This window comes from Pungitius pungitius, chromosome 19 (genome assembly GCF_949316345.1).
Source record: "Pungitius pungitius chromosome 19, fPunPun2.1, whole genome shotgun sequence".
Lineage (NCBI taxonomy): Eukaryota > Metazoa > Chordata > Actinopteri > Perciformes > Gasterosteidae > Pungitius > Pungitius pungitius.
The window spans coordinates 2,276,427-2,300,452 of record NC_084918.1 but is presented as its reverse complement, the minus strand read 5'-3'; the positions used below and the strand labels follow the sequence as shown (position 1 = coordinate 2,300,452).

The window sequence follows — 24,026 nt, the reverse complement described above, 5'->3', positions numbered from 1 at the left end:
GTGGCTGTTTTTTTTGGTCATGTGTTTTGGGGGAATTGAATCCTTAAAAGGGCATGTACATCAGCCCAGCGTTTACTTAACACCTTGTTTGACAAGTCGAGAGACTTCCTTAGACATAACAGAGAAATGCAGAACATGTGGTGATGTTTGAGGTCCGGCCCTTTCCCACCAACCTGCAAACAGCAGCTTTTTTCCTTTCAGTCTTTTATTTAACTGCGATCGCGTGTGTGTCCATCAGGTCTGGACGACTGCTTGCAGCAGTACGTGTGCGTGTTTGAGCGCGGGGGCGTGTGCGGCGAGAGGCTGCTGAGGATCAGCCACGCCGAGCTGGAGGAGCTGGGAGTGTCCCGCATCGGACACCAGGAGCTCATCCTGGAGGCCGTGGACCTGCTGTGCGCCCTGGTGGGTTTCCTGCGTGGGTTTGTTTTTCGGGACACCGAGACGCCATCAGACGTCCTCCCTCGCAGCTGCTGCAGCTGCTGATGCGTTAGTGGGTGTTCTGCTTGGATGCACGAATGTGATAAACACACACAAAATATCTAAGGCACAATGAAGTTTTTCATTCATTATGCTTGTAAAAACACAAGAGTTTGATGACTATTTTGAAATTAAGAGCATAAAAATAAATAATTTTCATCAAAATGGCCCATTTCAGAATAAACTACAAATTGATGGATTAATATGCTCATCATTTTGAGGTTGCAGCTGTTAAATTGTGAATTGTAAATGTTGTAAATTATGAATTTCCTGCAGAGGAACACTCATCTTAACCAATAGTTTTAGCCCGTAATTTCTTTATATTTTGGGGCATTATTGATGAAAATCCCTGCATGCAAATGAACGTAAAGACCAACCACTGAGAGAACGTGTTTTAACGTATCAGCAGCAGGGGGGTGAACATGTAAAACGACACCATACGACTCCGGTGGCGGAGGATCAGCTGATCTTCTGTTCGCAGAACTCGGGCCTGGAGACGGAGAGCGTCAGGACTCTGGCTCACAAGCTCGGCGCCTCGGCCAAAAACCTGCAGAACTTCATTTCCGGCCGCCGCCGCAGCAGCCAATCGGAGAGCAGGTCCTCTCGCCGGCTCCCCAACGACCTGCTGACCTCCGTGGTCGACCTCATCACCGCCGCTAAGAGCCTGCTAGCATGGCTGGACAGGTAAGATGTACTTTGAAGACCGTGTTAATGTGACATGATGAAAGTTACAGTTTGGGGGTCAGGTAGAATACTGATGGGCCGTCAGAATAAGATAAATTGAGATTGAGATGGAATAAGTTATGATAAGATGAGATAAAATCTGATGAGGTAATGTATAATTTAGGAGTTTCGGCTGCAAAATGAATGACGAATCCCAATCAAACACAAAGAAAGCGTTCAGATAAAGAAAGAAAGGTAAAAAAATGAATAAATGATAGTGAAAGTATACTTTAAAAAATTCAGGATTGTACTGATGGAGCAATCCTCTCTCTGTTGAGAGACACACACACACACACACCAACATAGAATAGATAGACACACTCCCACATGTGCACACACTGACGCACACTTATGCAAGTCGGCCCCCGCACGATGATGTGCTCGACTCGCGTTCGGACACTCGCAGGCTCCTCTTTTCCTTGTTTGATGTGAAGAGGGTCTTTTCCAGCTGCGTGGGGGCACAGCGGCGCTCTCTCTCCCTCTCGAGGGAATCTCACGGTGTAAAAGGTGTGCTATCTGCACCGTAGCTGCGCGATGGAATGCATTTAATGGACCGTAGACCACGTGAAAAAAAGGTTCATGTTGGGCTGCGACCCGTCTGGTAAAAGATGAATCTACAGCTGAATAAAGCATGTTTACACTTTGATCTTCCATGTAGTTATTAGAATGCAGAGAAAGTGCATCCCCCCTATATGACTTATGACGTACGGGAGCATCTTTTTCCTGCCTCTGATACACTGATGGAGACCCTGATGGACCCTACGTTTATCTCTCCATCCACTTTATATCTGTCAGGGAGGAGGGTGAAGTGACTAAAAGTTGACAGCATTTTTTTGAGCGTATCTTTTCCTCATTACAGGCACATTATGAAAGCAACTATGAATTAATAATAATAACATGGCCACAGAGACTTCTAGATGGGAAATACTTGATCATTTAAGTATGAATTTGTGGTTCTTTTTCCGCTTTTTGTCAACATCGTTGGAGGGTTGTGAGCAAACATCTGTACGTCTGTACAACATCTGTAGCCTTAAGTCCTAATTTTATATATATATATATATATATAGCACACAGCCTCGATGCTGTTGACCCAAATCATACGCGCACACACCACAGAGACACTGGAGGCTGCCGCCAAATTCTTATCTGGGTCTTTAGAACAATGACGTCTTAACGCGTGTGTGTGTGTGTCTGTGTGTGTTTGTGTGTGTTTGTGTGTGGTTCTTTGGTTCATTTAACCACCTCGGTGCAACAAGTAACCAAGTACTTAAGTACTTAAGTAGTACTTTCTGTATTGTACTTCTACTCCTTCACATCTAAGCGGAAAATATTGTTTTTTCTACTCTAATCTATAAATATGCTGCATTGTTTTATATCAATTAAACTACCTAATGGTGAGTACAAGTGCGCCTGAAACTATTCGAGTATTAATCATTACAAAGGAAAATAAAATAGCAACCGTTTTGAGAAGTTCTTTTTTGCGCAGACACTTTTCATGGTTTTGAAATGTGAGAATTTGCATGTATTATATTTAAACATTGAGCACCCTTTACTTGAGGATCTGAATACTTCCTCCATTGTTGGTTGTAAACACGATGCACATGAATGTCATTGAACGATGTGTTATTAATGTGGTCATTAGCACGGCTTCCTCTGCAGCGTTAGCACCTTCTTCCCACCTGAATAGTCCATTATGCCACCGTATGGGACTCATTTACCCATATTGTAGGGGCAGCAAAATGGCTTTAAAGACCCTTTGCTCTCATTGAATAAAAGGAGCTCGGACTACGCATCCAAACACAAGGGAGTCTTTGTGAGATGATGGTGGCGAAGTAGTCACCGAATCCACTGTGGTCCAACGAGCCTCTTCACACGGCTCGCCTCCCTGCACACAAACAACTGGGCTGTTCTTCTTGTTGTTGTTTCCATTAACGTAGATAGAAGTGACAAGTAGTCTGTCATCATTCTTTTGCACAAATTGCACGCGTTTTCTGCACAACCGATGCAATGAAATCCCCTGTCATTAAAACCCACCGAGTTAACTTTTGCCCTCCGGGACCGGACTTAAAACTGCGTCTTATTAATACATGTGTGTACCTGCCTCTCCAACGATGCTGCTGTCCGTCCCCTCTGTGCGTAATCCAACGTTATCTGTTCCTCTCAGGTCCCCCTTCGCGGCGGTGGCAGACTACTCAGTAACCCGGAATAATGTGATTCAGCTCTGCCTGGAGCTCACCACCATTGTACAGCAGGTGTGTGTAATTGTTTGCGTGTGTGTGTACGTGTCTGTTTTGAAGGATGATTCTTCCACGGCTGTCGGATCCCCCTCACAGCGGTGTGTGTGTGTGTGTGTGTGTGTGTGTGTGGGCGGGATGCAGCGGCCTCAGACTCCCTGCAACCTGGAGCCAGACTCAATTCTTCTATTTGCTATTTGCGTTTTTTACATGACAGAGGTGTGTAAATACATGTGTCTGTTGGCGTAGGAGTGTGTGTGTGTGTGTGTGTTGTGCTTTATCTAACAGGCTGTAGAGTGTGCAAGTGTTGGGTTCAGTAACAATGTGCTTTTAAATTAAATTCTGCCCTCCCACCCCCCCTCAGGACTGTACAGTGTTTGAGACGGAGAACAAAATCCTCCACGTGGTGAGTCCTGCTTGAAGTGAATCTCTTAACGTGTGTCACTTTACTTCTATGTGTAAAACAGCTGCTTTTGCATCATTTAAAAAAAAAACAGATACCAGAAAGCGGACCGGGAAGGTGGCAGATTTCCTTTAAAGGATCAAATCACAACAGAAACGTATTGCTGTGCTGCTGGTTTTTATCTCTGAGTCAGTCGTTCCCGGACCGGGGGGGCGGCTACAGTGTAATTATCCATTTGCACAGCAGTCATTTCGACTCGTCAGACACACGTGTTACGAACACAATCGCTAATTGCGGCACGGCTTCACGGAGCCATTGTCAACGTCATTAGTTCAAGTGGAAATGTCTGCTGTGAAAAGGGCTCATGACTCTGGGGGGGCTCTGGCGCTGGAAAAGGCCGTCTGGCTTCGGGTCGAGTCGAATCATGTTGGGTGTGCGAAAATAAAAAAGCGGTGAGAAGAGAAAAAGGTGTTTCTTTTAAAAGATCTGAGCCATTTCTTTTGGAAAAAAAGCCTCTCAGCTGTTTTTCCTTCCAGCAGCTTTTTACTGAAGAAGTGGTGCAAAAACTCGACAGCATTCTTCAGATTCTTCTAATCTGCTGGTTTGATTTGCTGAAGGCAAAAGGCATATGTTGCAGAACCATCGGCAGAGTGAGAAAACATTTTTATAATTTAATGATTTAGGTGTAGGGATCCTTTCAAATGCACAACAACAGTTGATGTTAATAGAGGCCTAATCAGGAGCCACTTTAGACGCCTTTATTTTCTCAGTGAAGCCAAAGAAAAATCCTCTTCCAATAAAACAAAACCTGCAGTGTGTGTGTGTGTGTGTGTGTGTGTGTGTGTGTGTTTGTGTTTGTGACTTGGTCCTCTTAACCCTCTCTGCTTCTCCGGTAGTGCAAGACGCTGTCGGAGGTGTGCGAGCACATCGTGTGTGTGTCCTCCGACCCGCTGGTTTCTCAGTCCGCCCACCTCGAGCTGGTCCACCTCACCAACGTCAAGACCTCTGAAGGCCTGGTAAATTCAATCCCATCCAAACGTAACGCAGATAGGGCAGATCTTTGCTCCCGTGAACAACCAGCGGAATCAACAAACGCATTTTTTCGTGGTTTGGGACTGAATTTCGGTGCCTGATGAAACTGTCAGGCAGAGATTAGACGCCTCCAATTTGGATCGGGTTGGCAAAATATCTCGTTGCGTTAATCTGCTGCTGAAACCTTTCACGAGGCTGTTGCTGGGCGGAGAGGTGTGAGGAGCGTGTAGGCAGCGGCTCCTCGTCTCTAGCTGTCGCTCTTCAAAATGCCCGACATCACGAGAATTAATGCTAATTTGCTCTGGGTTGGGGGGGGGGGGGGGGGGGGGGGGGTAAAAAAAAGCTCTTTCCAGCCGCTGCATGGTTCCCAGCCAGAGGTTGTGCGTGCGTGTGTGCGTGTGTGTGACCTCACGTCGGCTTAAGAAGCTCACAGCTTCCATTCGGTCTCGTATCAGCGCTTGAATCTCCTCGACTATTTGCATAAGCATTTAAGGGAAAAGGGCTAAATGAACGTGGCAGATATGTTTAATTAACATTTCACATACTCTGCTGCCACTAAAAAAAAACAAAGTGGTCCCGACTGAGCTGCAGCTTTTTCAGCCTTAAGATATTTGCTATTGTTTGTCGGAAGATGAACCAGAAGGTGTCAGAAAAGTGTAATTGTTTTTTTTTTAATCACGGAGGTAAACAAACGCCTCTTCCCTTCCCTCCGTGCTCCAGGGGATGTACATCAAGTCCACCTACGACGGCCTGCACGTGATCACGGGAACCACCGAAGGGGTAACGGGCGGCTTAGAAGAACCGCGGTGCACACACACACACACACACACACACATATATATATATATATATATTGCATGATGTTGCAGCCATCAGTGGCCTGCGATCGATCCACAGCCGCCTGTTTGTCTTCTGTCTGCGTAGTCGCCGGCGGACCGCTGTAAGAAGATCCACGCAGGAGATGAGGTCATACAAGTCAATCACCAGACTGTGGTGGGTGTGTGTGTGTGTGTGTGTGTGTGCTGCATATGTTGTAAATATATCCTTTGGGGTTGTTTTACATGTTTATTATAGATTTCTTGTTGAAAAGTGCACCTAAATCTAAAGCTGTGACTTCACGGAATAGCTCTTGGTTTTTATCCAGTTATATAACTGAAAAAAATGCAATGCAATTTTTCAAATGATAATAATATGATTAAAACTACAATTTACCACAACTTGTCTGCTTTGGCTCGGTCCTCACTTTAGATGAGAGGAGCATTTATTTACCTCAGGAGACCAAAAACAGCTCAAAGGAGCTTGAATATCGATCATACATTTGTTTGCATGACTAATAAGTTGAACAAATCGAACCTGAATCAAGTCATTAAATGTTTGTGTTTTCACACCTTTTCCAATGAAAAACCCGATATCTTGTTTTCACTGGTTTTCATCCAGGACTTGAATTATGTAACCCGTCAATCAAATTGGAAGTCGAAGCCATGTAGCAATTATGTGTGCCTTGAGTTGTCGTTTCCATCCACGCTGCAAATTGTGCCCTTCATTTCCAGAGCGCTGCACACACAGCACGCATTCTAATTAGCGTAATCCCCTCCTTCAACCTTCTCTGCACCTTGAATTATGATCAGAACTAAGGTCAGTCTGGGAAATGTAATTAAGGTGGCGTGACTTCCTAATTTAGAAATAATAATATGGATACAGGTAAAAACGAGCGTATAGCGGCCATTTTTATTTTTTGGAATAGACTTTTTCGGCCTGGCCTTGTGGAGACAGTGGCTGAAAAAGAAGATGTTTACATGATAAGCTGCACTTGTTTTTAAATTGAGGCCAGGTTACATCACGCCAAAGCTCTATAGATAGACTCACCACCTCCACACCCACTCGCCTCGCACACAAGAACCAAAAACCAAGATCAAAATATAACGTTTGGTTTATAACAACGGGACGCTTTGACTGCGTCTTCCCCGCTGTCCGCAGGTGGGCTGGCAGTTACGCAACCTGGTGGGCTCGCTGAGGGCCGATAAGGGCGTCGTGTCCCTGACCCTGAAGAAGCGCCCGCAGAGCACGCTCAGCTCCGCCCCCGCCCTGCTGAAGAACATGCGCTGGAAACCCCTCGCTCTGCAGGTGGGACCCGCTCTACCTTTAATAGACTTTTGTCTCAGAGCGCCGCGCCGGCCCACATAAGCTCCCCCGACGGGACCCCGCGCAAGGCGCGTAAATGGGTCAAGAGACTGGGCCTCGGTTATTGTCTGCCAACGGAAGCTCTTATTATGAAATGTGCCTCTCTAATTAGCACTGATTATTGACATAATAAGGGGGAAACTGGGGAGTTTTAGTCTCTTAAAGGATTGTTTTGGGCTTTTTGACTCGTTTTGTCAACCCGGTTTCATCCGGCTTTGATACACTTTCAAGCAAAATTAGGATTTTGTTTTTGGTTCTTGTGCCAAAAAAGTTTTCATAGGCAGTCCGAAGATCAGTCGAGTTTCCAGGCTTCAAGTAACACATTTGTGTCTTGTAATAAGAGAATGAGACACGCACAGAGGTCCCTTGCTTTGCATTTAGATGGCAACACCAGAGTTTCAGTGAATTAACCCATTGAGGATTCTCAAACTTCGCAGCCAACCAGAAGCCCCGGCAGCAGTTCGGCCACGCCCTCAGGCACGCCCACCAAGAGCTCTGCCATCCAGGACCTCTACATCCCGCCCCCGCCCGCTGAGCCATACACGCCAAGGTACCGCCGGCTTTCTTTTTTTTTTGTTGCCAAATTTAAATCCCAGCACGGCGTTTGGCCTTGATGAGCCTTTTTTTTTGCCTCCGCTGTCGCCATAGAGATGAGACAGGAACCCTGCCGGGAGACGAGGGCGGGCGTAACCACGGCGGCGTGGGCGTCGCCAAGCGCTCCGAGTCACCCAACTCCTTCCTGGATCAAGAGACCCAGCGGCGGGAAGAGGAGGAGCCCGTGTACTGCACCACGCCCACATACGGTACATGAGGACCCATCTCACACTGCTGCAGCCTGCTTTAGAGCTTTAGAGAACAGTGAGAAGATTTATTCACAGCATTCAAATTCTAATTCTAAACCGACATTATTGCACGTCTATTCATTCTGTTTGAAGTCGGTATTTCTGCAGGTAGAGATAAGGCTCAGCTAATATTGTTGGTATTATACTATTTGTAGGATGAGTGGAGGGTGCATTGGATTGTTGCTCCAGTGATACAAACATTTCAAATAAGTGTTGTGAAGACCAAAGGTCAACGTTGTTTTCATCCAACAAAATATTCTGCCTCTATTAATATTTCTTTCGTTTAACCTTTGAAAAACATGTTGTTTCACGTTGATTCACATTTTATTTTACCGGGGTTTAGTAAGTAAACCAATTTGCATTGTGTTCAAGAAACTGTCTGATTTCCTTCCTTTCCTTTTTATTCCTAAAAGTGAATCGCACAATTCAAATCGAGGGTTTTGTTGTTATTAAGGGTGTCATAAAATATGACGGCGGTCGTCGAGGCTTCACTCAGAAATCTCAATACGCCCTAAAACGTTCACACATAGGAAATAATCCCTAATTCTCCCGTGTTAGAGTCTGAAGCCTCGATGAGGGTTTGGTAATGCTGTGTCCTTGCAGGCAGGCTGAGGCCCATCTCCATGCCGGTGGAGTGTAACTGGGTGGGCGACTATGAAGATCCAGCCAAGCTTAACAGAGAAAACCGCAGAGGTGAGTGCCGGCGTGTGGAGCGCATATGTGTGTGTGTGCGTCTGTTTGTGTGTGTGTGTGTGTGTGTGTGTGTGTGTGTGTGGGGTTAGATTCCGTTAAATGTCCCTCTGTGTTACAAAGACATCGGTGTGTGTGTGTGTGTGGAGATCAATGCGTCTCTTTCCCTTCCCTCTAATTGTCCCTGTGATTATCATCATAGAGGAAAAAAGAGGGGGGGTGAGGGGGGGGGGGGGTTGGAGGGTGGAAAGCAAAGGTACAGTTGGTACAAAGGCGGAGGAGATGAAAGGCAGCTATGAAGGGAGGGAGAATGAAAGAGAGACACGAGGAGGCGGAGGAGGGAGAAACAACCAAATAAAAAGACTATTCTCCCTGACCTCCACCTGAATCACTCACGCAGTTGCCATGGCGACGCTGACAGCAGCTCTTCTATGAGTCTCACTTTCCTCTGGCCGCTGCCTAGCAACCAGGAGAGGACAGGGTGGGAACCGTTCAGAGAGAGAGAGAGAGAGAGACCTGAGTTTTCCTCCCCCCCCGGTGGGAAAGATGAAGAAGAAGTTGGACAATCGTTAGAAAAGAAGGGAAAGAGACTCACAGACTCACTTCCTCATGCATGTCGGACATGTTGTTCTCACAGCAGCATGATGGTCCCTCACACCATTAGACGTGGAGAGCACTGTGGATCCGTCAGTCCTGATCATCACGTCTGCTGCATCCACTACATCTCAAAGCGTCTTTCACAGTCCTTCATTCCTATCATGCAGCAGACCGCCAACGTTGTGCGTAATAGTTTTAGATGGATAACATACAAACCAAAAGGATATAAATGTCTTTTTTTGGTTTCGGGGCAATAACAAGTTTCCTTTTTGTGGATAGACTTTTATTGCCGAATGTTGTGTAATCAACACTACATCTACTTTAAGAATAACTGATTAGCTGCTTTGATTAAAGGTACAAACACTACTGGAATAATTTAATTCAAGCCTTGCGTGATGTGATATTTTGAATATTTGAAGTATTTATTTTTAAAATAACTTGAGCATCTTTTGTGGGGTTGAATCGGGGTTTCCCAGAGGCGACACTCATGCGTTACGTGGGACTCTCCGGCGTGGACGAGAGGACCGGCTCTGACGACTACTCGTCCCACACGGCTCGCCCGGGGAAACGGACCAATGACACGGCCAAGCGCGCAAAGAGGCGGAGCCACCACAGCCAAAGCCCCTCCCACTATGTCCTGCAGACAAATCAGAGGGATTCTCCACCGAGAGACCCCGCCTCCGTCTATCACGTAAGTCTCTTATTTTGTTGTGTTTTTTTTTTATTTTTTTTTAGTCAGCAATGATGCACAACAACGAGCAGCGGATATATTGTCATTCTCTATCAAACTGCTCCAACGTTGCATTGTGTAGTTACACAATCCGGATCAAACAAGGTTCAGCTGCCTCCTCATCACACTCCTGATTTGTTTAGATCCAGCCCCGACTCGGTCACTTGAGCTATTTCCCCCCCCGATGAGAAGCTGCCACAGTGGAAAGTCAAAGCCGGTGCAGGCCGCCTGTCAGGTGACCTCAAGCGTCACGACGGCGTCTCTGCCAGTGAGCTGCGTTGTTACGGCGGTGGCAGGTGGCGTGTCGGTGGGTGGCGGGCGGGCCCTTGTCATACGTCTTACTGGGGTGGGGGGCCCGGGGGGCCCCGGGCGTAATCCTGTGACATCACAGCTGATCTGGTGCCCCCCATCTGACACCTGGAACATGCCGATACGGAGTGGAGTGAAAAGGCGCCCCCTCCATCCCCCACTCTCACTTCCTCCCTTCACCTGGACGCCCTATAACGCCGCCCCTCCCCCCCCCCGGTCCATTTGTTCTAAGTTTAGAGGAGCCAGAGCCAGAGCCAGGTCCTTTTCCCTTTTCGTAAGCTTGACTCCCCCCCCCCTCGCCCCCTTCCCCCCCTTCTCCCCTCCCCCGACATGAGTGCGCGGCTCTGCGAGGAAGAGATAACGGGGGGGGGGGGGAACGCTTCTTCTGCCTCCTCTCGTCTGCTCGCTTACATCCGTCATCTCCCATATCCCAGAATTCTTTGCAGTAGACAAAAGCCACTGATTCATGCTGACACCCTGCTCTCCCCCCCCCCCCCCTCCTCCCTCCTCAGACCTACCAACAGGCCTCCTCCGTGCAGGCAAAGAACAGGAAGAAGAACCGAGGTAAGCGCAGCAGCCACCTGTCGCCTTTGTCTCTCTCAGTTGAACCACTTATCTTAGCAAAACATTTTTTCAGTTCTGTGATTTTCCTTTTTAGTTTTAAGGAAACGACGTTGATTTCGGCACCGATTCATGCCGACGCATTCAAAGGTTTTGTTCACAAGCACCTAAAGGAAATACTTTTAAATAACAGGCTTCATATTAACCCAAATAAATACTCATTGTTTGTCCTTTATCTGAAACATGTTATGTTCTTGCCAGTAAATAACTTTCCCATCCAGAAATAATTCATGAAGATTCTTCCCTGCATAATAAGTTGAGAATTCACTTATATGCAAATGTTGTTCATTTCATCCCTGCTAGAAGTGTCGCACTTCAATGAAAAGTAATTTTCTAACCACTTAACATGCGACCTGCTGTGCATTTGCTAAACTTCTGATTCTTACTAATTGAACATTTTGGAAATGCATTGAGCACTTTACAGACCTTTTATTCCCAGTATTCCCATTAAGGTTTGCATTTTGAAAAGTGCAAATGTTCTCATAACATAATATCAAACAACAGCCAGGAGGAAATCTAGATTTTTCTATCATCATGTTTGAACACATCAGGCTCATTTCACATATGGCGTATGTGAGGCATGTGTTTTCCACGTATGCCTCATTCATTCCACATGGAAACCCAGTTATTTTGCTCTTTCTGTTGCTGTGAAGATGCGACCTACGCCTCCCAGTTTTCTCTTTCAAACCAACGGGACCACGGTCCCGATGAGCAGCATCTCATCGCATCCCTTAAACCTTCCCGCTTCCTCTCGTAACGGATGACTTGACTCCCTCTTTGTTCTTTTCCCAACTCCGTCAGCCGCGTTGCCCTTTTGACCCGGAGCTCTTTCTTCTCTCCCCTCACCACGCTATCCAGGATCAAAACGGGGTTTGAAGGGATTTTCTTTTCGCCCGTTTCACCGTCTGCCCGAGGCGAGGAGCTCCCGAAGCTTCGGCTCCATCTGCATTTAGTCGGGCAACAGCTTTGTTTGTTTTGCAGATTTCCAAAGTTTAAAGGGTGATAATGATTCATACATTAGCCTTCTTATCACACAGGAAAACGGGATGTTAGTTACTCCTTTGTTTCGTGGCTCCGGCTCCCGTCTCCATTTTCTAAAACGAATAAGAGCTAAAACCTAGAAGTTAAATTATTGATGCTATCAGCTGCTCCACAGGAATTTAATTGAGAACAAAAGTTTTGATTTTGCCCATTTTCTGGGTGCATGGCTTCCTCCCTAACGAGAGAACACAATTTATTAATTATCCGAGTCCCCCCCTTTTGAGCTTTAGGGTTTCCTTGTGCGGTGGAGCGTCGTTCCCCTCAGAGATGGATTTTCCAACTCCCTCAGAATTAAACGGATAATTGAATTGCGTTCCCCCCCTGGTAGAAAGCCCTTTCGGTGCAGCGCGATTCAAGTTTCTCGGACGGGCCTTTCGACCCCGGGGGAGCCAAGTTTGCCCGGTAGTCTCTAAAGAGGAGACGCTTGTGAGAAAGGTTTTTAAGCAACCACCTCTCAACCTCCACTGCAAAAAAAAAAAACGCCAAATCCCAGACCGCTGGCGCCGCAGCCAGCGGTCTGGGATTTGGCGTTTTTTTTTTTTTAAGCGTGTTTCTCGCTCGCCTGCAGTGATTTTTCTGCCTTCCGGCCGCCCCGCGTCTTCACGTTCCCCCCCGCGTCTGGTTTGCAGGACGGAGTCTGGCCTCCCTGAGCCGCCGGCGTGTCTCCTGCAAGGCGCTGGGCAGGGGGGATTGCGAGGGCTGGCTGTGGAGGAAGAGAGATGCCAAGGGTTACTTTTCCCAGAAGTGGAAGAAGTACTGGTTCGTTCTCAAGGACAACTGCTTGTACTGGTACATCAACGAGGAGGTGGGTTTGCTTCCACGTGGTGAGACCGCATTCATGGGGGGAAATAAACCCCAGTGACGACTTCCCCCGTCGGCTTATCACGTCTTATTTCATTCCTCCTGCGGCTCAGGACGAAAAGGCCGAGGGCTTCGTCAGCCTTCCAGAGTTCAAGATCGACCGGGCCAGTGAATGCCGCAAGAAGTAGTGAGTCCATCGTCCGCCTGGCGCGCTGTGCAGTGTGTGTGTATACGCGTTTCTCTAAAGGCAAAAATAACTCACTCTGCCCCCCCTCCCCCTCCCCCCCGCGCCCCCCGCCCCAATGTCTCTCTAGTGCTTTCAAAGCATGTCACCCTAAGGTCAAGAGCTTCTACTTCGCGGCAGATGGAGTGGATGACATGAACAGGTAAAGCGCGCCGTGCTAAACACGCATGAAGGTCACAGCGAAGGTCACAGCTTCATCAAACAAGGGTGTTTTTTTTGTTTGATGATGAAAAGAACGACAATGATGTGTATGAAAAACTACATTTGCAAAGACTCATTTCCATAAAGTCCTCGCTGTAATTTACATAATGATTTTGTGAACGTGATCATTCCAAAGAGGCAATCAAATATTTAAAAAAAAGTCCTCTAAAAGGTTGAATTGGATTTGAAAAGAGTGTGACTGTGGCGTTTTTACTGATTATACTAACAAGGTACAATGTGTTAATAAGTGATCATCAGCATTAACAGGCTATTAAAGAATGAAGAAAGAAAACAGAGAAAAGAATTTCACTTCCCCAATTAAACACTTCGAGATAAAAACAAGGACATTAAAACTTATCTAAATACAAGACAAAAATAATTTTTACTACATTGATTCTTACATATAGATACATTTCTCTTACATACATCGTATCACGGATTCACTGCAGCTGGATGTTCCCCCTTTTCCATCAGATGGCTGAGTCGCCTCAACATGGCCGCTGTCGGCTACGCGGAGCGGGAGAGGATACGCCAGGAGCAGGGTGAGCGTTTGACCCCCCCCGGGTCGACTCGTGTCCAAAGGCCCCGTCTGACTGTCTGTGTGTGTGGGTTTCCCGCAGATTACTGGAGTGAGAGTGAACACGAGGAGGACACCACCTCCAGCCCCAAGCAGGACAGTCCCCCACCTCCATACGATACCTACCCACGGCCTCCATCAGTGAGTCACACACACACGGCCATATTACACACTCACGTAGAGTACATGCCGTACTCGAAGGCGATAATGACGCTTGGTGCTCCCCCGCAGTGCATTTTAACATTTAAGCTATTGCTAATTTAGCCTACAGGGAGCGGTGGGGGCCAAATTTCGCATAATTGCAATTGGCCCACGCGCTGCTTTGCTCCACATTAAAAGCCGTTTTTTGCTTGAATAAGGAAACTGCAGCTAGTGCAGCAATGTTCAGTGGGTTAAGAATCTTCATTCTCGCTTACTCCCTCCCGCACACACTTATTCAATCACCCCCCCCCCCCCCCCACCCCAGCCCTCCCCCTTCTCACTGGATCTAATCCTTTTCCCCATGTGCGTGTGATATAACAATTGAACGAGGCCCGGTGCTCACTCCCCCCATCTCCGTCCGTCAGATGAGTGCCTACCTGGAGGGCCGCACCACTCGGCTGTCGTCCACGGAGACGTCCCGCTCCCGCTCCTCCCAGGAGGACTTCCTGTGCGGCGAGGCCCTCCCCGCGGTGGCCGCCGAGCCCCAGTACCACCCGGGTCCCCCCGGGTGCGGCACCACGCACAGCGGGAGGAAGCCGGGCGGCAGCAGCAGCAGCGACGTGCAGTACAGATGTGAAGCTGTGGAGGTGCGTGTCCGTTAAGGCTCCATCGAACATGCAACACAAATATAATCATGAAAAACTCGACTGACGGGCAGTTGTTTGTTGTGCCGTGCAGTACCGATCCAGTCCTGCAGGGGGCAGCAGCGAAACCGGGTCTCCAGGTTGCTCTTCGTCCTCCCAGAGACGGTCCTGGCAGGACCTGATTGAGACCCCGCTGACTGAGGCCGGGCTGCACTACCTGCAGACCGGACCCCTAGGTACCGATAATATAATATATATATATTTAACTGTTCCTGTCCCTCTAATGTGTCTCTATTATATTGATATATTTAACCAGCTGTAGCAAAAAGACGTTCGTTTCACTGCAGGACAAAAAATATATTAAAGTAATATCCCCAGATGCCACGGCGAGCTGCACATACAAACAGCATGTGGATATTTGACAGTGACAAATGTGTAGTGCAGCTCTGTTGTACTTTTGCAGTGTGATCGATGGTTTTCCTGCAAATGGGGCAACGCTCCACAAAGAGGGCAACTAGAACACTGTATACACTGTATTCATAAATACATTTATTTAATTCTGCACTAAATATTTATTTCAAATGTATCAGACGATATGATTTAGGTTTAGTTTTGATCTTCAGTTGTTGTTTTTTTACGTCCACACTCCCTCATTTCTATTCCCTTTTTTTCTCATTCCTTTGTCTTTGCGTGTCAGAGGACGCCGTCTTTGCCGAGCCCGGCCCGGGCGGTGGGTCCATGACGGCCGGAGCCGTTTACACCCTCCCCGCGCAGAGGAACGTCCCGTTGCCCATGGCGATGCAGAGACTGATTCCCATGGCAACCCAGGGAGGGAAACCCCGCAGCTTCACACTGCCGAGAGACAGCAACCTGCACACACTGCTCACGGCGCCCGCCAAAGAACAACAGCACGCGCACAACGGTGAGTCCCTGCCGCTGGCATCCAGGGAGCCCGAGTGAGAGCAGAGGAGGACAAAACGAGTCCAACCACTAGAGACCAAAAAAAGAAAAAAAAAAAAAACATTATTTTAAGATGAAACCGTTGACGTCAGTGAATGGGCCAGGAATAAAAAAAATAAAATAAAAAAAAACGCCGCCAGGCAGACACACTTCCATTTGAAATCAGCATCGGTATCGAGCGAGGTTGACGCCGCGATACGGCGAGCCTCGCTAATGAGGCCGAGGAGACAACAGCGCGCCGGTTGCCAAGGCGACTAGAGCGGCGCGCGGGGGGAAAGGATGTGCCGAACTGAAGCAGTAAACACTAAACTGTAATGGTCACGTGCTCCAGTCGGTCGAGCAGAGGAGGAGACAGGCCCCCGGGGCAGAAGGGACAGAGACAGGAGGACTTTATCATCATCGTCATCATCATCATCATCATTTTCTTTTACACCTGTGGACGAGAGGAGGCCCCAAAATCCACATTAACCGTGCGATTCTGTCTCCCCCCTCCCTCCCCCCCTCCCTCGCCTCCCTCCCCCCCTCCCTCCCCTCCACCCGACCGCGGTGAAGGCGGCAGCGAGGGCGCTTCCCTGGGCGACCTGTTCCGTGCGTGCGAGCAGGGCGGCGTGTGCCCCCTGGGTCGCGGGTCGGACGCCAGGGGTCAGTCGGAGTGCAGGCAGTCGTTCCTCCGACGGGCCGCCGACCCCCAGCTCAACGAGCGCCTGCACCGCCTGCGCATACTGACCTCCACGCTGAAGGTTGGTTCCCGCGATGTGGAGGCGTGAATGAACGCGTCGGCGCGTTTGCGCACGCGGCAGTCCAAAGAAATCTGAAATATATACAACTTTTATACAAGTAAATTTAGCTCTGTGTTGAAGTTCTAAACCCTGAAGATCGACGTCCTGGTCGTCTCGGCATGTTCTGCAGCAAACACTTGTTGAGCAGCTACTTCTCAAGAATTATCGCAAACGAGCCAAAACAAACGGTTTTGATGGAGAAAAAAAAATCAGGCTAAACAGAAACTTTTGTTTCCCACGAAAGCAAAACATTAAAAAACAAAAGCAGCAGGCCGTGATTTGCCCGTTGAAACCTTCCGATGTGACGTAGCCATCAGTAGGAGACGTAGATAATAAGGAAATGTGAGTCAAACAGCCAAACAACAGGAGGTCACAACACTCAACGACCCCAGGAACATCTGGGGACTTCACACTCACTCATAATTTGGGTTTGTTGCAGATCTTGCAGAAGAAAGTGATGCAACTCATCCGTTGTATTTGTTTTTCACCCTTTTGGTTGGGAATCTTTCTTCAGAACGCTTTGGTGCCTGAAGTTCCTTCACACAGAAAGAATGAACGCGGTCATTGCGCATTCTCCTTGGCCCCCGGACTCACACCCGAATGCACAAAACCACGTCCGGTGGGCCGAAAAAAAACGGCTCAAACGACACTACGCCACCGGGCTGCTGTAGTACGCCACGGTGTCCCACTGTCCCACGCGCGCTCTCTGTCTGCTCCGTTTCATTTGTCCTTCATTTGTCCCGCTCTGTCCCTCGGGTTTCGTCCAGCAGCCGTCTGTGGCTTCGTGCCCCAGGCCTCGGCGCCTCTGGGGGGGGGGGGTGGGGGGCTCTTTTTCGCTGTGGCTGTTTTTCGTTTGCGTCTGTGTGGAGTTTGCATCCTTCGTTGCATCCTGCGCGTAAAGTGGGCGTGGCCCCCCGGGGGGGGTGGGGGGGGGTGTCTCGGGCCTCCTTTGCGTTGGCTGCACGGGAGGAGGAGCTTACATGTTTTTTCACTGTCTGGCATCTCTTAAAGGAATGCATCAAGTTCTTTTTGTGTGTGTGTGTGTGGGTGTGTGTGTGTGTGAAATAATGGGAGCCGTCAGTAGACACCCCACAGTCACCATGTGACCCTGGCAGATCCATTACTGCACCACGTTGTCTTTGTGTAAATTATACATTCCCTGCGCCTTTAATCCATCGAAATTGATTTATTCGTTACATTTCATGAAACATAATGTTAAACATATTTACCGCAATAAGCCCTTTACACACTTGGTGCGTGTCAAACACACGACACAAAAAATCTAAAAACATCTCCTCCGAATAGATTTTCCAAATCGGTTCTTACTGGCGTTCAAACAAAACAGTGGCGCACAACAAAACCTTAAAGCAGACAAAGGACTGATTACCGGGATCGTATTTAAACGGCTACTGGAAGGTATGCCATCGAGGTCTATTTTGCCAAAAATGCTTTGAAGTAATATGAGTTCCCACAGTTACAGTGTAAATGTCTTGGGCTTTTATTGTGAAAGGAAATAATAGAAGGAGGGGATACTGCCTGTCAAGATTAGAACAGCATAATACAGTTAGCCGCCACGTGCCAAACATTATAAACCTGAGTTTATGGTCTCAATCTCTAGATTCCAGGCTTTTTCATGACAGCTTGATGTTTACTTTGTAAATTTGGGTCCACATCAAAATACACTATTACGCAGGGTAGGATTTACTGTGATTGACAGGTTGTCACCAAGGCGTACGTTTGTCTGTGTTTGTGTCTTTTCGCAGTTTGTCTTTGCCGCATTAAAAATTCATCGTCCAATTGAGAGGCGTCAAAACCGCAAACCAATGGTTAAAAGTTAAAAGAGCATTTTTACAACTTGATTGGTTGATTTAATCAAGCGCTCCGAAAAATTCTCCATATTCCGGAAAAAATTGACATTGCCTTTGCGCTGCGTAACATTTGTTTTCTGTGTGGAAATACTGATGACAAAAAAAACAGCTCAAAATGTTAATTTTCGTGTGAATTAATCAGATGAAGAAAAATGTTCCCGGTGTGTAAAGGCTGTTCATAAATTAACAAGTTTAAATCGATAAAATCATTTATTCTGACATATTTTGCAGATTAACAAATCAGTCCATTGACAGAAAATAATCTGCCAAGTATTTTGATTGACTGGATAATGGCTCACATGATGATTGGCAGACCCTCACGAAGGCTCCCTTGCTCATTGGTCCCGTTGTAACAAACAGAACCCCCCCCCCCCCCCCAGAACTTAGTGTATCCCACCAAGTGTGTGTTCTGCTTCGAGTGTTTCTGCGTTTCAAAGTTTCGTGGTCTAAAATTATAAATCTAAAACAGTGCCCCCCCCCCCCTGTGTTTCTGCCTCCCCCCCATAGGACAGGGAGGGGGAGCTAGCGCTGATTGACAGGCTGCTGGCCAATCCCCAGCTGTCGTCAGCAGAGTTCCAGGAGTGGAAACGGGCCTATCAGGAGCTGTTCTCTCAGGAGCCAGACTCGGCCGCTGACTCAGACCCCGGCCCACCCCTCACCCCCTCGCTCGCTCACACGCACTCCTACATCGAGACCCACGTCTGACCAGCGCAACGCACACACTCACACACACCCACACACACACACCCAATGGTCCAGTTGCTCCCATCTCTGGTTCTGTGCCAGCAGCAGCGGACGTTTGTGACGCGTCGGGGGTTGTGGCCCCCGGCGACGGACCTTTTTGGGGCCCCCTCGCGGCCCCCTCGCGTCGCGTCCATCTGCGAGCTGATTGGTCACGCTGCTCCCCCCCCTCCCCCCAGCTGGCTCAGGGGCAGGGGACCATCGACCCCTTCCCTGGCCGTCGCTCGTCTGCTCTTGTGCTCGTTGGACGACTTTCACCAGTCGAGGTTCTCGCCGACGCGGACGAAGACCTTCTGGGGGGTGGGGGGGGAGGGGGTCGTGTCTTCAAGGAGCCGCCGTTGTGCCGCCCTGCCTCATCCTGCTTGTAACGACGGCCCAGTGTCTCAGAGACAGAGCCTTACACTTGATGATGTTGTCTGTACAGTGAGTGACAGCAAAGAACATTTTTTTTTTCACATTATTTTGCTAAATAACTAGTCTTAGTTTGTGGTTTTAGAGAGTTTTGATTGTCCTGGTCGGGTACCGTGCTGGGCTGGACCTGAATGGTGCACACTTGCCTCCAGGAAAAGGCCATCTTAAACAACACTTTTTGACACTGTTTTCTCACAGCAACCATAGGATTCCGAGGCCCATGTCGTAGTAATTGATGTTTCCCTCTCATGCCGTCACTTTATTATCTCTTTCGGGGTGATTTTACCTCCAGCGACACTTGTCCTAGAAAGAAATCATTGATATGGATCAGCTGCCTGTGTTGGAGCTCCTTAATTAAATCCGAGACATAAATGTTCCCTTTAAATCACCATCGATTTGGCGGAAACGCGAAACGTCTTCAGATCAAAATGGAACGTCCACTGAAACCAGCTCATGTTGGAAGAGTTCATGTGGTCATCACGTGATTCGGATCCGCTCCGAATTGTAATGGAATCCATCACATCTGGATCTCCACAAAATGGAGCTGTTTGATCCATTGCCTTCTAAATGATCCCTATTTTGCCACTTAAGGAATTTTAGGAAGTCTCAGATAGAAAACGTCATACTATTTTGCAAATGATTATATGCACACAAGACATAACTCAGAGGCTTTAGCACTTTAAATAAAAACGCCGGATTGTTTGAGCCGCCGTAGAAAAGGAAGGAGCTAAAGTAATAAGCAGGGAAAATGACAAAATATCTCCTGAGACCTATATTATATACGACTGTTTAAAAGTTTCTTTTGGTGTATTCGTTCCTCATGTATCCTGCATGCGACATAGAGAATACGAGGAAACATTTGCATAGGAATTGAAATATGGATCTAATAACAATATAATAGTTTGTTCTTCGTACGCTTCCTGCCAAATGGCTTGATATTCAGAGCCGCTGCACAAAACTATGAGAGCAATCGTGCACACAACGAACACACAACGAACACACAACGAACACACAGTTTGAACGCTCTTTCTATGCTGCTGCCCGTGGTTGGTTGTAGTAGCATGTCTGTATTGTATTAACGCAATATTCCTCTTCTGTTTTTTGGTGTTTGAAATCTGTCGTTAGGGTAGATCTCTCTTCTCAGAGAGCAAATGAAGTGTCTTGGATAATGTTCTCTAATTCTATCAGGGTTTCTTTCTTCGGGAAACAGTTGAGGTGCAGGTGGGTTTCATGTCTTTAAATGGTGGTACGATAATGAGTATTTATTTATCATTCTACGTGTTGCTGTCGGGGGAAAAAGGAGAGGAGCGGATAAATAAAGTGTGGTCATTTTGATCGAGGTGTATTTGTGGTTTGTTCTCGCTTCGGTGGACTGGGAGGAGGAAGAGGAGGAGGAGGAGGAGGAGGAGGAGGAGGAGGAAGAGGAGTAACAGCTGCTGTTCCGTCGCCGTCGGCGACGCAGGAAGAGACAGAGAGTCTGTGACAAACCGCCAGAGATCCTCCGGGTTTAGAAACTCAGCTCTGCTCCTTTTCCCAAATGAACAATTGCGTCCCGCCGCCTCGGTTCCCTCAACGCTGCCGTCACGGCTGATCTCAAACCAGCAGACACTTTCAGTTGAATGTTCTGTTTCCAAGCAACCACGACGGCCCGAGTTTTATTACAGTTTAAGTGGCTGCAGAGGCTGTTTCACTCACGTAATTCTATGCACGCGTTGTGCACTTTCGCATTCAAAAGCTGTTTGAAAGCCCTGAAAATGAGATCTCTTAGCTCATTTAAGTGTTTTTTAGTAGCTGCCGCCTTCTAATATTCCCAGAACAGCCGAACGTGTCTTATTGCCAAATTTAAACTCTCCAAACTAGTTAATGGAAGCTACGCTAACTCACTTTTCTTTGCAAATTTTCAAAAATAAAATGTTTAGCCTAATCCTCGCGAGGAATTAGCATCAACTGGTTTTCAATGATAAAGTTTAGACTCACATATCAGACCAAATCACTTTGTCAATTCAGTTTTATTCATTTGGAATGGTAACGGATTTCTTTCAGATGCTTTTAGGGATTCAGTGTTGAATTGATCTTTGTATTGAAGGTGCAGTCGTGAAACAATCTGTTGGAAAAGGTTGCATAAGCATAACCGTTTCATATCGCTTAGCTTCATATTTAACGCACAGACTCGTCAGTGACATCTGAAAATGCAGATTTGTGTATTTCCGAGTAAGATGGGAAAAAAACACAATGTGCACTGTAGAATGTATGTTAAATGAAACATGTATGATACAAAAGCCAAAGTGTTAAAATCCCGCTATGTTAACGGTGCTAAGCTAACTGTGCTAAGCTAACTGTCTCCTGGTATTTGGCTTAGTTTCCGGTGCCGCATGAATCTTCTTGTTCTTGTGAGTGAGGCGGTTTCCGGGTCCACTTCAGCCCGGCAGAGGCAGCAGCGCGCACTCGGCCCCGGCCAGAGGTCTGGGGAGCTGACAGATCTCCCTCCAGCGATCCGTCTTCGTGTCGTACTCCAACACACTCCTCGCCGCCACCTGCCGTCCGTCGCTCCACCTCCTCCCGCCGAACACCAGCAGGTTCCCCGCCGGCGTCGGCGCCACCCCGTAGTCGAAGGAGCCGGTGAGCAGCGGGCGCAGGCGGGTCCAGTGGTCCGACCGCGCGTCGTACTGCTCGATGTCGCAGAAGGGCTCGTACATGCCCAGCAGGGCGAAGATGAAACCGCGGGCCGCCGCCATGCGGTGCCCGAACCTGCCGATGGACATGGGCGCTCGCTTCTCCCAAACTCTGCCTTTCAGGTCCCAGAACTGGACTTCTCGGCTGCTGTCCCCGCGGTTACCGCCGCCCTGGCTGGCCGAGCGCCCGCCTGACACGTAGACGCCGGCGCCGAGCGCGGCGCACGCGTGGCCGTAGAGCGGGCGAGGCATCGCCGCTCCTCTCCTCCACGCCCCGGTGGCCAGGTCGTAGTACTCGACAGACGCCACGGACGTGCGAGTGTCGTCGCCGGGCCGCGTGTGCCGTCCGCCGATGGCGTAAATGGCCTCGCCCACCACGCAGCAGGTAAACTGATCCCGCCTCTCCAGCATGGGCTGCATCGCCTCCCAGCGGTCGAAGCGCGGATCGTAGCGCCACGCGTGCTTGGACGTCGCCGCGGTGAGGGGCCTTGCACCTTCGTCGCCGCCGTCTCCGCCGTCTCCTCCGTCTCCGCCCCCGCTCACTTCCTCCCCGCCGATCACGAAGAGGAAACCCCCCACCGACACCGCGCAGTGGTTTCTCAGTCGCCGGGGGACGCCGGAGCTCAGGGGGGAAAACGTCCTGCTCCTGGGGTCGAACGCCAGCATCTCCTGCTCCGGCCAGTCGGGGGTGCGGCCCCCGCCCACGAGCAGCACGCGATCGGGCGACGCCCTGAGCGTCGACTGTTTGCTCTGTCTGATTGGCTGAGCGGGACCCAGCTCGTGGTACTCCGAGGCCCGGGTCAGCTGGCCTCTGATGAGAGGTGTGGCCATGGCTCTGTGGCGGAGCCCGCTGAGGTCAGCGGGGGCGACCAGTCCGAAGCGCAGTTTGCTCAGCAGGAGATTTGATTTCAGCAGGGGGAGGGGCCCATTCTTATCCAGCCAATCCAGAGCCAGCTTTACGAGCTCCACCTCCTCGACGCCAGGTATCTCGTCGGCGTCGAGCACCGCCATCAGTGATCGCACGTTCAACCTGAGAAGGTCATCCCTGCTTTCCTGCACCAACGCCCCCATCTCTATAGCGATGGTCTGATTGGCAGCCTCAAGGGCATCTGAGAGGGCGTGATGCTCGGCCAGGTTAGCATAGCAACAGCAATTGTCCTTGTTCAAACCATCCGTCATAAAGCGCTCACATATGGACACGGCGGTCTCCACCTGCAGGTACCTGGCTGCCTCTAAGACAACAGCAAGTGTAGGGGACGATATGCTGAGCCACCCGGAATACAGGAAGTCCAGAACGGCGTCTAAACCCTCGGGTGTTAGCGCCGGGAGGCTAATGGAGCCCGCTAATCTCTCGGCGGTGGCCTCTCCGAACAGAGCCCAAAAATAATCGCTGGAGCTGGCCAAAAGGGCGCGATGACACGGGTAAGACACGCCGTCGACCTCCAGGACGACGTCGCACATGTTTCCCTGAGAGCGCAGGCGCTGGAAGCCGGAAAGGAGTCCAGTTCGTTGGGAGGAACTGTAGAGGAGGGAGTAGCTGTCCATCCAAAAGACGAGAGGTGAAAGGAGAGGGGGTTGCAGAGGACCGGTGGAAAAAGGAGGAGTAATTGGTGAGAAAAAGGCTTGCGAGGAGGAAACGTTAAAAGCGGAAAGTGCTGTCAAAGAAGATGTCGGCGGCGAGCTGCACTAAAGAACGTCTGGCGGGAAGAGAACCAGACATTGTTAGCAGGAAGTAATGGGAAAAGACAAGAGTTGAGAGGGAAAAGAGGGTCGAGTGCGCTTCCCCACTCGAGGTCGCTCCATCTGGGCTTTCGTCCTGCTCTGTCTGCAGCGGTTGGCACGTGACACCATAATATGAGGAAACCAAGCCCCCCCCTTACAGCCATAAACACAATCCACTAGCCCCCCCCACCCACTCATCCTTTTGTTGGCTCTGAAACCTGCCCCTACCAAAGCCTCCTGTCTCTCTGTGTGATGCTTTGTTGGCTTGGCGTTTGCCCGCTGCCCTTTCCTCGCTGCGTCCGGGGAGGGAGCATCACCCCCGAAAGCAACCGGGCATCTACACAAACACGGGGGGGGGGGTCCCAAACAGCCGATGAACTCACCG

At 49.0% G+C, this 24,026-nt stretch overlaps 2 protein-coding genes across 4 annotated transcripts in view; one reads left to right on the top strand and one right to left on the bottom strand.

The window, feature by feature from the left end:
* Positions 1-24,026, top strand: part of cnksr2a (connector enhancer of kinase suppressor of Ras 2a) — a 34,460-nt gene that overhangs the window by 5,462 nt on the left and 4,972 nt on the right. Inside the window, exons 2-24 of one of the 3 annotated variants that reach the window (XM_037455421.2) lie at positions 239-402; positions 959-1,161; positions 3,365-3,452; positions 3,799-3,840; positions 4,734-4,853; positions 5,590-5,649; positions 5,794-5,862; positions 6,847-6,993; positions 7,488-7,600; positions 7,699-7,853; positions 8,496-8,585; positions 9,656-9,870; positions 10,731-10,782; positions 12,510-12,685; positions 12,795-12,868; positions 12,996-13,067; positions 13,601-13,668; positions 13,747-13,844; positions 14,270-14,491; positions 14,583-14,724; positions 15,186-15,410; positions 16,001-16,188; positions 18,603-19,005. In XM_037455421.2, the coding sequence (XP_037311318.2) occupies positions 239-402; positions 959-1,161; positions 3,365-3,452; positions 3,799-3,840; positions 4,734-4,853; positions 5,590-5,649; positions 5,794-5,862; positions 6,847-6,993; positions 7,488-7,600; positions 7,699-7,853; positions 8,496-8,585; positions 9,656-9,870; positions 10,731-10,782; positions 12,510-12,685; positions 12,795-12,868; positions 12,996-13,067; positions 13,601-13,668; positions 13,747-13,844; positions 14,270-14,491; positions 14,583-14,724; positions 15,186-15,410; positions 16,001-16,188; positions 18,603-18,800 (2,981 nt within the window). In that variant the 3' untranslated portion in view covers positions 18,801-19,005. Of the gene's footprint in view, positions 1-238; positions 403-958; positions 1,162-3,364; positions 3,453-3,798; positions 3,841-4,733; positions 4,854-5,589; positions 5,650-5,793; positions 5,863-6,846; positions 6,994-7,487; positions 7,601-7,698; positions 7,854-8,495; positions 8,586-9,655; positions 9,871-10,730; positions 10,783-12,509; positions 12,686-12,794; positions 12,869-12,995; positions 13,068-13,600; positions 13,669-13,746; positions 13,845-14,269; positions 14,492-14,582; positions 14,725-15,185; positions 15,411-16,000; positions 16,189-18,602; positions 19,006-24,026 lie in introns of those variants that run through there. The other 2 variants (XM_037455422.2, XM_062559288.1) reach the window with 2 other exon arrangements.
* Positions 19,129-23,863, bottom strand: LOC119198363 (kelch-like protein 34). Its single transcript, XM_037455423.2, has one exon. The coding sequence runs from the start codon at positions 23,462-23,464 to the stop codon at positions 21,665-21,667; it is 1,800 nt and encodes a 599-aa protein (XP_037311320.2). The 5' UTR covers positions 23,465-23,863; the 3' UTR covers positions 19,129-21,664.

Bases quoted from the DNA above. Each gene is read 5' to 3' on its own strand.
- LOC119198363 (XM_037455423.2), bottom strand. From the start codon at position 23,464: ATGGACAGCTACTCCCTCCTCTACAGTTCCTCCCAACGAACTGGACTC.